Source organism: Symphalangus syndactylus, chromosome 24 (assembly GCF_028878055.3).
Source record: "Symphalangus syndactylus isolate Jambi chromosome 24, NHGRI_mSymSyn1-v2.1_pri, whole genome shotgun sequence".
In the NCBI taxonomy this organism is placed as follows: Eukaryota; Metazoa; Chordata; class Mammalia; order Primates; family Hylobatidae; genus Symphalangus; species Symphalangus syndactylus.
The window spans coordinates 29,770,312-29,787,805 of NC_072446.2; the positions used below are offsets into that span (position 1 = coordinate 29,770,312).

The following is a 17,494-nucleotide window of genomic DNA, read 5'->3' on the forward strand; positions in this document are numbered from 1 at the left end:
GGCTCTTTCCTTGAATTCCTCAGGGACTCCAGAGCAGAGTCTGTCAGACCCACCATGGAGCTGACTTTCAGGCCTCCCTACAAAGGATTTGCTCCACGAGGTGTTTATATGACAAATAACATTTGAAGAGTCTCAGAAATGAAGCCATGTGTCCAAATGCCCTGTGCAGATCTCTGTAGGGACAGTGTATGTTTTCAGACAAATTGCGTTCACTGGACTGGGAGCAGATCTGAATCTCGTAGGAAAAGGTTCCTGCCTGCGCTCTGAGCCTATAGGCTCACAGCAGCAGCTGCAGCAGGGTTGATGAGCTGAGGAGGCGCATCAGTCTTTACTGCAGCCGGTTCGCCCAGTGAACCTGTTTCCTTGCTCCTCCAGGGCTACTGCTGGCCTCTGAGGCTGTGAGTGTTTTGGGGACCAGCTCCTCCTCCTACCTGCCTGCATCTGAACCAGGCATCCCTTCTGTGTGGGATTTCTGTTGACAATCTAGTGGTCACGCTGCAACTAAGCAATGATGATAATGTAATGATACTATGCATAACAGCTGATGTTTACTAAGTGCTTACACACAGGATGTATTTAATTCTCATAACCAGTCTTTCAGGTAGTTGTGATTGTAGCCCCATTTATAGATGAGGAGACTGAGCCTTAGATGGGTAGATGACATCCTCGGAATTACACAGGCAGTGAGCAGCAGAAGCATGATGTGAAGAATCATAGGTCCTTTTTCTCAGTCCTGGGCTCATTCTTTCATGCGTACCTCATGGCCCTGTCACCTTGGGTTACACTCCAGCCTTTCCTTCTATACAGGAGGCTTTCTATTTAAAAACAGATTTCTTTATTTAGCATATATTTACACACCTCTAAATTTATTGGCCGCTGAACGAGATACTTAAGTGTATTTTAATTTCTCAAATCTATGTGAGATCAATGAAATAAAACGCCCTTGGAATTATTTTTGAATTGCCTCCCCACCCCCCAGTTGCCTTCTTAATTCTCTTATCCCCTTCCTAGCCACTTTCTTTAAATGTGATGTCCACACTTGGAATGAGGCTTTCTTCAGTGCCCACCTCTTCCCAGGACTGGCCCTTGTAAATGTCCCCAGTGCTTTCCTCATTGCTATAGCCAAGGGGTGTATCGCAGGCCTTATACTTCTCTTTTCAGATTTGATAATACTGACTGCTCTCTCTACAAAAATCTTACTGCTCACTTGAAACCGTCTATCAATAACTATGAAGGGCCTAAGATTTTACCTTATTTGGAGGCTCACAAGGTAGACTGCCACAGTTTCATAGATGCTGGCAGAAGACATGAGACTTCTGGGTCAGAGACAAAGAACTTTATTATTCACCACACAGCAAGCAGCATAAGTTTCATGTTCTCATTACTTTCCTTTGTCCCCCACCAAGCCTTGTGGGACTTACGCCAGGTCCCTCCTGACTCTTTGCGGGAGTTCTAAACCCAGAAATCAACCCAAAATGAGCAGTCAGTCATGTACATAGAGGGCTCTTGGAAGGGTTTCAGCACAGCTAATCAAAAATGATTTATGTCTACTTCTATTTCTTCTGACTTTTAATAAAGAATAATCAAAAGCTATTCTTTAGAGACTGCCAAAAAGGTACAAATGTGATCTTAAGAGAATCAATGGGCTAGATTTTAGCAAGTTTCCAAATGTCATGCTGTGGCAGCAGGGTGACTAGAAGTGAAAAGAATATTCATTACAAGTGAATTGTGGGAATTTCACCTAAATATTTTCTGGCCAGGAAATTCCTGGAGCAATTGGAACAAATTTCAGCTGGAAATGCTGGGCCTAATTTTATTTTGTTTTATTTTTATATTTTTATCTTTATCTTATTTTTTTTATTTTGATGCCAGAAGTTCAAACCAACACACTGAAGGCTTCCAGGATCCTGCATTAGAATATCTCCTGTAAACCAAACATAGTATCTGTTGTGCAAAACCAGAAATGGTTTCCTTTTATTAAAGACAGTACTGTTTCCACTTCTGCCAATTACAAGTCAGTTTCAAGGCCTCCTGCTCTTTCTGAAATAATGACAGCCATTTTTGTAGTCTTGGCTTACCTCTTTGTGAAGGAAATAATGTCATGACGCCAAAGGAGAGTGGATGGGGAATTGCAAAATGGCAAGGCCATTACAGAAACCTTGATAGATAATCAGGTGGTAGGGAAACAGCACTCTCCAGTGGCATCAGGTGCAACTCTTGCCTTCCTCTCTAGGTGGTTCCTGAAAATAGAGGGGTCTTGCCTGGGGGTGGAAGGATGCACTTGTGCTAGGGACAGAACATTAAAGTGTAGCTATTACAGCCCTGTTCTTCCAAGGAGTGTGTGCTCTCAAACCAAGCCGATTTATCCACATAAAACAAAGTAAGCCAAGGGAAGTTGGAATTTGAGTTGTTTTTAAAGAGCAAGGCAAGCAGTTGAAAAAGGGGAAAGAAAAAGAGAGATTTCAAAGGCAACTGTTGCCATAATCAGAGAAACATGAACATAAAATGGGATTAAGCAGAACTACCAATTAGGCTGTAAAATGCCTTTGTTCAGTTCAGAACATATATCCCTCCTGTATGGATGAACTGGAAAAAAAAGGGGGTTCACCTTCTGGGCAGATGCCGCTCCGTAGATATGTAGCTTGATATGCAGACAGAGCCCTTGGGCAAAGCACAAAGGTGACCTCCCTCCAAGGGGGCTCAGTCAGGACTCACGGCTGTAGTCAGAACTCCTGGCTCTGCCAATAGAGTATGGGTTGGATTTGGGGGCCACACCTCTTGCCTCTTAGCTGGGCACCGTTGGTGCAGTGACCAGTTGCTCATCCTCAGGACGTGGTCTTAGATTTAAGGAATTTTTCCATTCATGTGTTCTGTGGTATTATTTGGCCCCTTGCTTTCCATTAAGGGACTTAAGAGGACGTTAGCTTTTAAGTCCCTGAGACCCAGGGCGAAGTCAGCAGAATTAGCATCACCAGGGAACCAATTAGAAATGCTAATTATCCAGCCTCACCCCAGACTTCCTAAATTAGCCTCTAGGTGATTCTGATGCACATTAAAATTTAGGAACTACTGTTCTAGTCTGAAAGAGTGGGGATAAGGAAACCTCACCCCAACCTAATAGTATACCAGTATGCCATAACTTAATAATATATTAAAAGAATCTGATAGCCAAGAATATAGGAAGATACTGTGTTCCTTCTTACATATAGATTTCTGACTTAAGGTCTTCCAAGATTTCCAGAAAGCTAGGCATCTGGGCTTCTATCACAGCATTTCCCAAACTGTTTTCTGTGAAGCAGTCATTTTCTGCAAGATAGCATTAGATATTCTTTGAACAAAGTAAGTTTCTGCAACACTGCACTCTCTACCCTACTTTCACAGAGTTGCTAAGTGTAGCTGTGTACTGTTAAGTACTAGATGGCAGATGGGCGATGTGATTAATGTCTCAGTGTCTGGTATCAGATCACCTGGGTCCAATCCTAACTCAGCCCCTCAGCATAGTGGTGTCAGGTTTTGTTCCTCCTAGTAAGGTTCATGGACCAGCAGCATCAGCAAGACCTAGAGAATTCCAATCCCCATCAGAGGCCTTCTGAATCAAGATGTGCATTTTTAACAAGATCCCCAGGTGGTTTGTATGCTGTAGTCTGAGAAGTACTACTAAAAGCCATATTGCTTGACTGCTCTCTGCCTCAGTTTCCTTATTCATTAAATAGGAATTACTAGTAGGACTTATCTCACACTTTATCAGACATCGGAATCCCCAGGAAGGTTTGTTAAAACAAAAATGGCCTGGCCTCATTCCCAAAGTTCCTGATTCATTAGGTCTAGGAATTTATTAGATGGGGCTAGATATTTCACTTTATTTATTTATTTATTTTTTATTTTTTGAGATGGAGTTTCTCTCTCATTGCCCAGGCTGGAGTGCAGTGGCACAATCTTGGCTCACCACAACCTCCGCCTCCCAGGTTGAAGCGATTCTCCTGTCTCAGCCTCCCGAGTAGCTGGGATTACAGGCATGTGCCACCATGGCCAGCTAATTTTGTATTTTTAGTAGAGATGGGATTTCTCCATGTTGGTCAGGCTGGTCTTGAACTCCCGACCTCAGGTGATCCACCTGCCTCGGCCTCCCAAAGTGCTGGGATTACAGGTGTCAGCCACCGTGCCTGGCCTGAGAATTCACATTTTTAACAATTTCCCAGGGGATGTTAGTGCAGCCTGTCTGGGGACCATGGTTCGAGAACCATAGCTCTAGATTTTTCTAAGAGCATTTCTGTCTCCATGCCAGACCTGTTTTCCTCCATGAAGTATACTATTTCAATGCTTGACTTAGTGTTTATGTTTTACTCTTTCTACTGATTTTACAATCTTAATCCAGCCTATAAATTCCTCTGGGCAGAAATTATACCTTCTACACTCTCATTTTCTGTTTTGTAAAATAATGAGTACATTTTCAGAATGATTAATAATAGAATGGGGAAAGGGGAAAGGGGAAAAAACTCAGACTATCAACCCCAGTAAACAACATCTCCAAATGGATATCAGCCCTAGAATTATCTTACAAATTTACATTTATAACAAGTTCCCAGATGAGGCTGATGTTGTAGATTCAGGGACCACTCTTTGAGAAGAACTTTGACAGGGACTTTAAGAGGATCAAGTGAACAGTCTATTATGTGAGCCATTAACACAGTGGCTGGCACAAAGTCAGCCTTCAAAACTGTTAATGTGACTTTTACTTGATAAACACTCAGATAAATCCTGTTAAGTTGAACAAAATGTTTATCAAACTCAGCTATGGAGTAGTTTATTTATGTGAGATGGAGTGACATTTCATAGGAAGCAGTGCTTAATTACAGCTGTGCTCACCCCTGGTGTTGCCACGTTCTACTGAGGTCAGTTCCCAGCCCCATGTGTAAAAAAAAAAAAAAAAGCGGATTTAGAAACAGACTGCTAGAAAATCTCAAGGCAGTAGCTCATTGGATTTCAGGAAACCCAATGTATAATTTACTGTAGGAGAGGGCAGAGACAGGAAAGTGCCAAGTGGAATGCATGCTTTTAGTGTCCTGGACAGATCCCCTTTGCAAGCAAGTGCCCTCAACCCTAGAGCACTGGGCATGTCGGCTGCTAAAGCCTCGCAGCTTCCTTTTCCCAGAGAGCTGCCCTCAGTCAAGTAAGAAGTTTCCTCCTCTCTCTGCCTCGCAAGCCCTGACCAATGACTGATGGACACAGTAGTTCAACCACAAGGTACCATCAACTCTGGGGTACACTTCATGCTCCATGACTCCTTGTGGGACCAGGCTGGAGCTTGACTCCAGTTGTGATTCCATCCTTTCTTAGCCCCTTTTCTCACTCTGTCCTTTACATCCTTTCTCCTGAAAGCACTTGATAAATCTCCATGTGTCAAAGTCTGCTTCCAGTGAGCCCAACCAGAGACACCACCTGTTGGGGCTCACTGGGACGTTTGTTGAGTTGACTCTTGGAATCAGAGGGCCAGACAATGATTCCACTTTAGAACAACACACATATTGACTTGAAAATCTTGCCACAGAAGGAAAAGAAGCATGCCCTAAAAGTTCAGAGGAAGAATATACTTACATCTGAAAAACTACTGCAGGAACCAGAAGAAAATTTCCAAGAAGCCAAGTGGTAGGTAAGGGCCTTATCTGATGGAATTTTTCCTGGGCTTCTGTGTGCGCTCATCCTTGCTATGCTTCTTTGTGGCATTTCCCAGGACTTTGGGCTTTCCTTCAATGACCTGCTCCGTCTTCCTGACATCCTAACATTTGTATCTCTGTGCATTTTTATGCTACCTGATGTCTGGGTTGGAGTCTTTACTCTCCCACCCCGGCTCTGGGTTATGGTCTTCTTTAGGCTCTTGGCACTCCCTCCCTGCTCCACTTCTCCCTATACCCTCTCAAACCTGCTCTTTTGCAGGTGGGCCTGGATTTCTGAGCCATTGTATATTTAACAAAACTTCCTCTTGTTTTTTCCCTTTGCATTTTTCTCTTCTGCCTGTGTCTGGGGCTGAAATGGCAGCTGGGACCTGTGCTTCTAACACATTCATTCTGCTTAAATCCCTTCTCCATGTTGCCGTAGCGTTCCAACATCTTAGCCTTTTGCCATTTGATCATCTACTGCCTGGTCTTCTAGGATCACCCTGATTTCTGTTCCTGGGTTCCTGCTAGACTTCTTTGACCATTAGCACCTGCCTGCCCTTCCCTGCCTTGTCTTGAGCAGTCATATTCATGGGCCCTTCTCATCTGGGCTCACCTCTCTGAACTTGACCTTTGTTTCTCCTTGCCAGTGGTGCATCCAGCGCTATTTCCTATCATGACTCTAGGCCCTCCTGCTCATCCCTGTCCTGCTGTTGCCTGCTCCCAATATGACAAGTGTGATTATCAAAAGGCCTATTTTCCAGACATTTTATAAGACAACCTGCAATTTCCTATCTTTCAATAGGATAAAGCCTGTTGGTTCAGGAGCTAAACAGAAAAATGTGAATCGTTCAGATGAACACCCTTAATCTTCCTTGGCCCTGCTAGAATCTGACATCATTAAGAAGAAAAGTAAATAATCCTGGAGGTGACATCAAAATAAAATTTCAACTAAATGTGAAAAATGAATATTTTGCATGTAACCAGCCTTTTTCTCTTTATATTAGTTTCTTATTGCTACTGTAACAAATTCCACAAGTGTAATGGCTTAAAACAAAACAAATTTATTTATTTATAGTTGTGGAGATAAGTCAGAAGTGGATTTCAGTGGGCTAACATGGGGGTGTTGGCAGGCTTTTGGCAGGCTGCATTCTTTCTAGAGCATCTAGAGGAGAATCCATTCTCTTACCTTCCCCTGTATCTAGAGGCTGCCTGCATTCCTTGGCTCCTGGCCCCTTCCTCCATCTTCAATCCAGTGACAGGATCACTCTGACCTCCCCTTTCCCACAGCTTCTCTGCCTCTGGCTCTCCTGCCTCCCTTGTTCACATATAGGGACTCTTTTGATGACACTGGGCTCGGATGGCTAATCCAAAATAACCTCCCTATCTTAGGATCCTTGACCTAATGACATCTTCACAGTCCCTTTTGCCATATAAGGTCAGATATTCCCAGGTTCTGGGGACTAGGATGTTGGCATCTTTTGGGGGCTGTCAGCCTGTCTACCACACTTTTTATGGCTAATTTCACAGTTAATTTGAGCTCTACTAACACTAGAGCTCTGCAAACACTGGAATACACCTTCATGTGCTATTTTGCATGCCTTGTCATTTATTCCTCACAATAACTTCATATAGTGGGCACCATTTTCAAATCTTTTGTGTATATGAGGAAACTGAAGCTCAGAGAAATGAAATCACCCACCCAAGGTCACAAAAACTAAGCATTTGCCTTGATTAGTTTTAGTAGCAGTCCCTATCCTGTCTTTCTCTAGCTCCATCCCTGTTTTTTTACAGGCATCTAGGTAACAGGAACCTCCTGGGAGCTCACCTGTGACCACTGGTGGGCCAGTCACATCCAGGAGAGGTCACCTTGGATTTAGAAACAATCACATATGAGGAGTTTGATACCAGATGGGCTTGTATTTTTGTTCATTGTTTTCTTCTGCTAGATATTTATGTATTTCTTTATTCTTAATATTTTTATAAACATCAATTATTCTTGTTTTTGTAAATTTTATCAAATAGATAGTGGGCCATTCAGTCTGAAAAGTCAGGTCTTAGTTTAGTCCAGGAAGGTGAGCTCTTATATCTTGGGATCGGATTTCATTCCATTCATTGCACTCTCTTCTGTGGGAGCTCCAGTTACTTACAGGGTAGTTAATTGTCTATTGCCCATTTTCTTGATCGATTTGCCTCTCTCCAGTTTCTTTTATCTTTGCTTTCTTTGCCATCTGGGTTATTTTTTCAGGCCTGTCCTCCAGGTTCCTGGTTTTCTGCAACGTTGTTCCTGCTCTTTACTTCTAATGCCATGTTGAAATCTGCAAATGGCATTGTCTGTTTTCCTCAATTAGTCCCTTGGCTCCCCAAGGTATATCTTCTTTCTTAGTACTTGTCCTTGTCGCCTCACCTCTTGGCTCGTGTTCTGTGGAGCCCATGTGTTGATATCACTCTCCATCTCTCTTTTTTAATCTCCCATATTTCTTGGCTGTTCAGAAGTTGGACTTCCAAGGCAAAGCTCTGTGTTTCATGGGCTTCGGTTGGGCATGTGCATTTTGCTTATTTATCTCCACCCCTTATGCAGCATTACTACATCCCCTGCTCTTTTTTATTGTTCTCAGCTAATAAATTGGTAGCAAATAGGTAGATCCTGGTGTCATACCTGTTGCTCATACTCTCCCACACTGGGAAATGAGGGTGCTTGAAGAGGTGAGTGATGGGGCAGTGGTTAGTCCACACTGGAGCAACATGCATGGGGTTGTAATAGTAGGATCTGAAGCCAGATGCCAGCTCTGCAGCTTCCAAGCTGGGCAGCCTTGGGGAGGCAATTTCATTTCTCTGAGCTTCAGTTTCCTCTTTTTTTTTTTTTTTTTGAGATGGAGTCTCGCTCTGTCGCCCAGGCTGAAGTGAAATGGCACCATCTCGGCTCACTGCAAGCTCTGCCTCCCGGGTTCACGCCATTCTCCTGCCTCAGCGTCCCAAGTAGCTGGGACTACAGGTGCCCGCCACCATGCCCGGCTGATTTTTTGTATTTTTAGTAGAGACGGGGTTTCACCATATTAGCCAGGATGATCTCGATCTCCTGTCCTCGTGATCTGCCCGCCTCAGCCTCCGAAAGTGCTGGGATTACAGGTGTGAGCCACCATGCCCAGCCCAGTTTCCTCTTGTATATGAGAGTGATAAGAAGTGTGTCGACCTTATTTTTCATGGGGAATAAATGAGAAAGCATACAAAACACTTAGCACATAATAGTGTTTAGCTGTTATTAGCTTAATAAAGAAAAAATAAAAGTGTTGATGACATTATAAATAACTCAGATTAGAAAATATTGACCCAAAGCCTTGCCACTCATTCATCCTTATCCACCATGGTGGCCCTGAAGTGCCTTGTTCAGCAGTGGGGAAGATGGGCTCCTTTTGATGACCCCCTTCTTCCAAGGCCCTCCCATTCATTTAGTGACCTCTTTTCCAAATCAGGATACATTCCTGGTGTTTGCAGGAATTTTCCCTCCTTCCTCCCTGCACTACCTTGGGAAGGGGCATTGCATGTGGTGTCTCGTAGGTTCTCGTAGGTTCTTATAGTGGGGTCCAAGTTGTGCCATCTCCTGCAAAGATGCCTCAAGGCATAAGGAAGCTGGATGGCAGTTTCAGCCGTAGTGACCTTTCTCCCCTTCCATTACCTTGTACCGGTTTTTATTCAGGCAAGTGAATAGAAACTTTCCAGCTCAGAAAAGTGAAATTGCCTGCTCAAGTCTACATAGCTTGGAAGCTGCAGAGCTGGTATTTGGCTTCAGATTCTCCTCTTACAGCCCCATGCGTGTTGTTGCTCTGATGTGTACTAACTATTCCACAAGTTGGTGAGTTTCCGGCATAGGAGGGAGTTATGGCTACCTCTCATTCTGCGATGACTTTTGAACAATACCGTTTATTATTTTATGTTCAAGTATAAAGGAAATACGTGTTTGAGACAGAAGGTCTGAAGAATGTCAAACAGTAAAAAGAAGCAGCAAAATATTACCTACAATCTCCTCGTCTAGTCTGGAGCAAGTCTGTCTTAGCTGCCCTTTGATGGGGGCCTGGTTTACCCTGGGTTTCTGGCCTTCATGATCACTGCCTTCCCCTGGTATTGGTCTCCCCTCATTTGCTGCCATAGAGCTGAGCAGTGTGGCTCTACCTGTACCTGTGCCCCTCTCCTGACAGGTCACTGTAGAGGGTGAGGAAAGATGGCATAGGTGAAAGTAGGTTGTGCACATTGGGAAACTGTTTACTTGGTGCAGGAAATGATGAAGATCGCATCTCGGGAGACTGGGAGATTCAGGGCATGAGAATCATAAGTCATAAGATTTCCCTAAGTCCAGATAATTAAAGGAGTCAATTTCACTTTTTGGGGAAAAACGTTTTTAAATTAAAGCAGACACTGAGCATACAGTCTTAGTAAAAACAGTGCTTGACTTGAAGTTGGAAAACCTGGATAAGGGGCTCATGTACTCTACACATTTAGTTAAACTGTTAGACATTTGGATTTTTCTTCTGAGAAGAGCAGCAGTTGTACACTCACCAAACAAGGCTGTGAAGACACAATGAAGATTTATACAAAAATACCCAGCTCAGGGGCTGGCACATAGTAGATAAATATACAGTTAATAACATTAATAAACATCCACTCAAACTGCATCGACATGCATGTGCCTTACCAGTTCTCATAACCTGCAACTGTGAAAGCGGTTTCTTCAAACTCAAGATATCCCTCCTAAAACTCAGGATGCTGAAGACAAAAGCCCATGTGTATTCACCTTGATTCTAGAAACGTCTACCAACTTGGGAAGCTTTCAGACAAGCTTCTAAAGATGAACAGAGGAAAGTTCTTCAGTGCAAAATGGGCAACACTTGTGGGCAAACGTGTGGGGAAAGTTTGTATCATACATAGGATAAGATTCCAGAGACGGAGTGACAGTTGTGAGAACTGACTAGAGATGACTGTGAGCTGAACGTGGGTTTTTACGGAAGAGGGGGTGTCCCCAGGGAGACCAGACCCTCCAGGCAGAGGAAAGAGCATGTGCCAAGGAAGAGAGGTGTTGAAAAACTTCCATCCCCTCCCTACCTGTGGTGATAGCTTAGGGCAGGTGGGGCTCAGAGCCTTTGGGGTGGGGTAGCAGGGCACTAGCCATAGGGCCTGGGAGCCAGGCTGTATTTATTCTACATGGGCTGGGATTTCACTAAGTATACTGAAGTTTGTCTGAAAGAATGCTGTGGGTTCTGCTTAAGGGAAAAAGGAAAATAGGAAGGAAAGTTAGGGGGCTATGTGCCAGCTCCAAATGCAGGCTGAGCCGAGGTGTTTAGAAGGAGCCTTTTTCCTCTCTTTTTACCACCAGACCTCTGTCCTCAAATCAGCTCACTAGCAAAGTTTATTCTTGAATCAAATCATTAGCACAAACCAGCCGTGAAAACTCCTGCTTTTTTCTTTTTTCTTTTTTTTTTTTTTTTAAAGAGGCAGGGCCTTACTCTGTCACCCAGGTTGGAGTGCAGTGGCTTGATCATGGCTCACTGCAACCTTGGTTTTTGGGCTCAGGCGATCCTCTTTCCTCACCCTCCAGAGTATCTGGGACTGAAGGTGAGTGCCACCATGCCTGGCTGTTTTTTAAAATTTCTTGTAGATGCAAGGTCTTGCTTGCTGCCCAGGCTGGTCTCAAACTCCTGGCCTTAAATGATCCTCCTGCCTCAGCCCTTGCAAAGCACTGGGATTATGGGCATGAGCCACTGTGCCTGGCTGGAAATCCCTTCTTATAGTTGAAAGTCTTGAGCCCCAGGGGTGTGAGGATGGGTGGACATCCATGTTGGGAGTCACCTGGAAGCCTATGATGCTATGATTCCTCCTCTCCCTCTCTTCCTCTGTTCTGCAGCAATGGAATGGCAGGGACACGGCCCTGATGGTCACCCGTGTGGTCAACCACAGGCGCTTCTCAGCCACGGTCAGTGTGGCAGACACTGCCCAGCGGAGTGTCAGCAAGTACCGCTGTGTGATCCGCTCTGACGGTGGGTCTGGTGTATCCAACTACGCGGAGCTGATCGTGAAAGGTGAGTGCCTCCAGCCTACGCCTCTACTGCCATGGAAGGCCGGCATTAATGGGCCTTAAAGCCCCTTTTCTCATCTGCTGATCCTCCCCCACATTCAGTAAAAGAGGAGATTAATTTCTAGTCACTCTGACGTCCCTCCCCAACACAAACTCCCCAAACAGGAGAAGCTATTGTAAAATCATGCAACATTGCATTGCTATTCCAAGTTGAGTCTCATATACAGGAGCCATACGTGAAAGACTGCGGAATATATAACACAGAAGGCATCTTCAAATTTGGCTTTATTTTGTATTTAAAGTTAGAATGAACAAATGTCCTTGTATTTGGGTGGCACACTGTGGCAGTGTTCTCGTACTATTGTTTCTGAGGGATTTTTTTTTTTTTAAATTGAAAACTCAATACAATGATAATATTTTGGAAGGACTTTTGAAATAAATAATTCCTCACCCCACTGGCCTTGATTCAATTCTTTTCAATTTTCTTGTTCTTGTTCACCTTGAGATATTGTTTACATGCTTTCCATTAAAATATGCAGACTGTTTTCTGCTTCTCTCAAAAGGCCAGATATCCCATTTCTTTCTGAAACTTTGTCATCTTTGTTATGATGCTTAATGATCGTATGCTATCGCATCCAATGAATTATCCTATTTTGTTAAAACCCCCCATTTGCAGTCATTTGGATAATTCCAGGTGTCTTGTTTTTTCTTTCCTTTGTGTATGTAACAATTAGCACCTCCATGGAGTTCTTCTGGAGAGAACATTTTATTCTATTGAACCAGATTATTTCCTTAGGATAAATTCCCTGGGGATAGAGTTGGGAGGCCATGAATATGAGCATCTTTATGGATTTTTCTTTATGTTGCAATATTGCTTTTGTAAAAAAAAATGGTTTGACAGTTTACACTGGTAACAGCAGCGTATGGATGTACTCGTTTTACCAATGTTATGTTCGCCGATTAAAATTTTAATACAGCGTAATTTAGTGAATGAAATAATGAAGCTTTTCTTATTATGCTAGCTGTAGAATGAGACCTGGTGTGTTTGAAGGGAAAAAACAGAAAACAAACAAAAAACCCCCACTTATCGAGCCTTTGAGGGCTCCTAAGTTAGTTTTCTTTGTCAAAGTATGGGTGGGTGTGGAAACTTTGACCTCATTTTGCTGACCCAGTGTGACTGGGAGTCTTGGGCCAACTGGACTGGGGGTTGCAGGCTGGGATTCTCTGTGCTGGCTGTCTTGACTTTATACAGACATTCACATGGCTGATCATGTGCCATCATTCAGGTCTCAGCTGAAATGCTATTACGTCATCTTCTCCCAGAGAACTTCCCTGACCCCCTGCCCACACCTCCCTTCCTAGTGGTCACAGTTCCTTCTCATTACCTGGTCTCCTCTTCTACATAGTTCTTATCACACTTTAAAATGCTGGTTTGCCTTTATTTGTTTACTTGGTCACTTTTTGTCTCCCCTTTTAGGATCTAAGCTCTGTGAGAGGAGGGCTGTCTGCTGGGTTGGAAGTCCCTGCACTCAGCGCAGTGCCTAGCACTGGTTCTCAGTTTGCTGAACCATATGAGGTTGTTAGTGTTCGCCTGTTTTGACTTGCACAGTCATTTCATAAGGCTCAACTTGAAAAAATTTGTGGAATGATAGATGAGTGAGTGAATTATTGGCCTCAGCAGGAGTTTATTTCCTCACCATAATGCCGTGAACACTTAAGCCAAAGATTAACAAGTTAGGCAGTTATGAAAAAAAAACTTTAAAAATCTTTAAATTGGTTTACATTAAATGTTATTAACATAGAAAAGAAGCCACCACTTTCATGGCATTAGGCTCCTATCTTTCCTTTGTTGGTGCCGTAAAATTAGCTCATGTAGCCCAGTATGGTGGCTCACGTCTGTCATCCCAACACTTTGGGAGGCCGAAGCGGACAGATCACCTGAGGCCAGCAGTTCGAGACCAGCCTGGCCAACATGGTGAAACCCTATCTCTACTAAAAACACGAAAAATAGCTGGGTGTGGTGGCACGTGCTTGTAGTCCCAGCTACTTGGGAGGCTGAAGCAGGAGAATCGCTTAAACCCAGGAGACGGAGGTTGTGGTAAGCTGAGATCATGCCACTGCAATCCAGCCTGGGCAGCTGAGTGAAACTCCATCTCAAAAAAAAAATTTTTTTTAGAAGATTTATTATTATTATATGTGTATTATGTGACACAGGGGTTATTGCAGGCCTTTCAGGTACTCAGTGAATGTGTATTTTCAGATGTCCTGCTGGAATGTGTCTTATACCTTCTATGGCTAGTCTCCCACACCAGATTGAGAGCCCCAAGAGAGGGTGCACTATGTTCGCTCCCGCTCCTCATGGTCTTGCTAGCACCTTGCATGCACATGGGGCAAAGTTGGTGGCAAGAGAATGTGACCAGTGGCTATGGGAGTTAGTGTAGCACTCTGAAATTCCCATGCACAGACAAATGGAACCAGAAAACGCTTGGTTTATTATTTGCTTATATGCCCCCATTCAGGGGCAGGATGGGAGCTATGGGAAGAGAAACCAAGAGGCTACTGGGACAGAGGATGTGGTGGAGCATCCTTGCTTTATTCGGAGAGGTGGCCAGGGTTTACGGGGACACTGATTTGTCCTCTGCTGGTTGTGCATCCTGGGCCGGAGTCAAGAGGAGGGGCCGGTGCTAGCCCGGGTGCAGTAGCCAGGCCTGGCAATGTGACTCTGCAGCTACCACTGCTCTGAAGCCACTCACCTGCAGCCCCTGCCACTCCAGCTTAGGGAGGGCAGGGTGGTGGGTGGCACCCAGTCTCCTTCACATTGAACAGTGGGGGGTTGGCACTTCCTGTAATCTGGTCAATCAAGGTGTAATTTTATTACACGTCGATGAAATTCATCCGTATTTTTGGCATAGGTTATCAGTTTTTTAGTGCCCATTTTTCCTCCATTGAAATATTATGGTGGTGGTAAGCTAGGAGCTTGGTCCCTTGCATGTAAAGAAGTCCCTTCACATATGTTACCTGATTTTATCCTAATTGCAGCTCTGTACATTGGTTTTATTTTAACTCATTTCATGGGTGGGAGAATTAGCACAGCCAGGTTGAGAAACAGGGCCATCCCAAGGGGTAGAGCTGGAGTCCGACCTGCATCTGGCTCATGCTATTTGGTCACACCGGGAGGGCTGATGGGTTGTGGCCTTGCTATTACCTGGTGCCACAATGTCATGAGCAGTGCTGAAGGGGTCCAGGTACCAGGCAAGCAGGAGTCCGTCTAGCTAACTTGCCATTTTGACACATGATGTTCCCTTCCTGACTGTCAGCTAACTTCCAGATTGCAGGAGAAATACATTTAACCTACCCTCACACCCTCCCCCGACCCCACACACACTGCTAAACAGTTAGTGGCATCCAAGCAAGACAAGAAAATAAAAGGCAGGGACCCCCTCAGGAGCAGAAGCAACCAGAGGAAATCTGTCACCCTGGAGTGGGTGCCCAGGGACTCATTTGAAGGCAGCAAACCCGAGCGTTTGGAAGAAACTTTGTGATGAAGAATGACTCACTTACCTCTCAAGAGCCCTTTGCCTTTGCGGAGCCAGAATGCTTAAGTACTTTAATACTGAAGTATTTCTACTTGTTTAAAAAAATACAAGGGAAAAGCACTAATCCTCCTCCTTTCAGAGAAGAGAGAAAATCTGAAAAACAGACCAAAAAAGAAAAAGGATTCTCAAGGGCCAAGTGCTGTGTTATGGGATGGGATCTGGATTCCTTCTTCTTGGACTGACGTCACCCACAACCCTGGGATATCACAGAAAGAAAACCACGTCTTCAAGGTCTTCCTCCTCACAGGTTCCCACCCTTTGGTTCCAGTTCAGGGCAGGAGATAACTCTGCAGCCAAGATGCTTGGGTCTGAATTCTGGCCCCACCTTGTCCCAACTCTGTGACCTTGAACATGATCAAACCTCTCGGGGCCTCAGCTGGCTCATCTGGGAACAGGAATGTAGAATTACCTCCCTCAGAAGGCGTCATGAGGATGGCATGTAATAATGGATGTAGGAGTTCTTAGAACACTGCCCTGCATAGGCACTCTAAGGTATTTGTTAAATAAATAAATTGCCCATGGGGGTGGGATTTCTCAGACAAAGAAGTAAGAGAGATGACGGACTCCGTGGGTGGGGACGGGACATTGGACCCAGGTGCCGATTTGATGACCGTCTCTGTGGCTTTGGGGAAATCATGTCAGGTCTGTTCTGTAAAGTGTGGCCCACTTCTCTCTTGGTACACAGTGATGTGCCGAGTATAAGAAGAGGGAGGGAGGAAATATGAAAGTGTGGACTGGGGACATTTGGGTCATGGGGTCTTTTATTAGGGTTCTCTAGAGGGACAGAAGTAATAGGATATATGTATATATGAAAGGGAGTTTATTAAGGAGAACTGACTCACATGATCACAGGGTGAAGACCCAGATGGGCCGTCTGTAAGTTGAGGAGCAAGGAAGACAGTAGTGGCTCAGTTACACTTCCAAAACCTGAAAAGTAGGAAAGCTCAACAGTGTAGCCTTTAGTCTGTGGCCAAAGGCCCGAGAGCCCCTGGGAAACCACTGGTGTAAGTCCAAGACTCCAAAATCCAAAGAACTTGGGGCCTGATGTTTGAGGGTGGCATAGGAGAAAGATGAAGGCCGGAAAACTCAGCAAATCCACTTCTTTTACCTTCTTCTGCTGGCTTCTTCTAGTTGCGCTGGCAGCTGATGGGATGGTGTCCACCCACATTGTGGTTGGGTCTGCCTCTCCCAGTCCACTGACTCAAATATGAATCTCTTCTGGCAACACCTAGATACACCCAGAAACAATAGTTTGCATCCTTCATTTCAATCAAGTTGACACTTAATATTAACCATCACAAGTCCCTATAGGTCAGAATTCTCTGGTTCCTTCCTGTGTTAACCCCTACTGGATCGGGAAAGCTCATTCCCGGGTCTGGGGACAAAGGAAGAGTAGCTAGTTTTGTTTGTCCTCAGCCATCTAGTTACATGGACCACCCCTCTCCTGGTATTCTTCATTCAAAACCCTAACCACTCCACAGTTGGGAGGTCACTGGGCCCTTCAGCACCCGAGGGTTCTGGGAACCATAAACCCCTGTGCTGTCTTCCACAGCAGGTACTCAGGCTGAGAGGAACAGCAGAGGCCCAGGTTGGTCTCTGTCTCTCCCCAAACAGTCGTATTCACAGGTAGCTGGCTCACAGCTCACGTGTGATCCTGAGATGGTAAAGATTAGCACTTCAGAAGATGCTGCCTAATGTGAGGGTAGGTAATATCAAATTCTCAGGGTGACAAACAGACCGAAATGAAAGCAAATTGGAATCACTTAATTCTGGGGAGCTGTTTATTGAGTTGTGATAATGTACCTGGGTATACATTAGATTACTCTGTAATTGAGGTTTCGCTCAATTGACAGTTTGGCCCCTCAACCTACCCGTTCCAGACCAGTGCTCAGAAATGTGCTTATTCGTTTGCTTTGCTTCTGGTTTTCTGAGTGTCTTCAATTTCAAGGTGTCTTAGCTGGCCTCAAGGACTTGAGTGTCTTCAACCAAAGTTATGCAGATGTATCTTGATGAAATTTTCCTAATTCATAAAAAGTTTCTTGTTGGTGGTGATTTTTAAACCAGTCTTTCAACTCCATTTAACAACCTATTGTGCACTCAGAACACTCATCAGTATGAGTATTAGTGCTCAGAAGAAATGTGATGCTAGCGCTGTTAGAGGTTCTGATTTAAACACT

General features: G+C 44.4%; 1 protein-coding gene across 6 annotated transcripts in view; it reads left to right on the top strand.

Annotated features, from left to right (window-relative positions):
- PTPRT (protein tyrosine phosphatase receptor type T) overlaps positions 1-17,494 on the top strand; it is a 1,142,918-nt gene that overhangs the window by 438,189 nt on the left and 687,235 nt on the right. For all 6 annotated transcript variants that reach the window (XM_055264961.2, XM_063633847.1, XM_055264960.2 and 3 more), the window contains exon 6: positions 11,551-11,725. In XM_055264961.2, the coding sequence (XP_055120936.1) occupies positions 11,551-11,725 (175 nt within the window). The remainder of the gene's footprint in view (positions 1-11,550; positions 11,726-17,494) is intronic.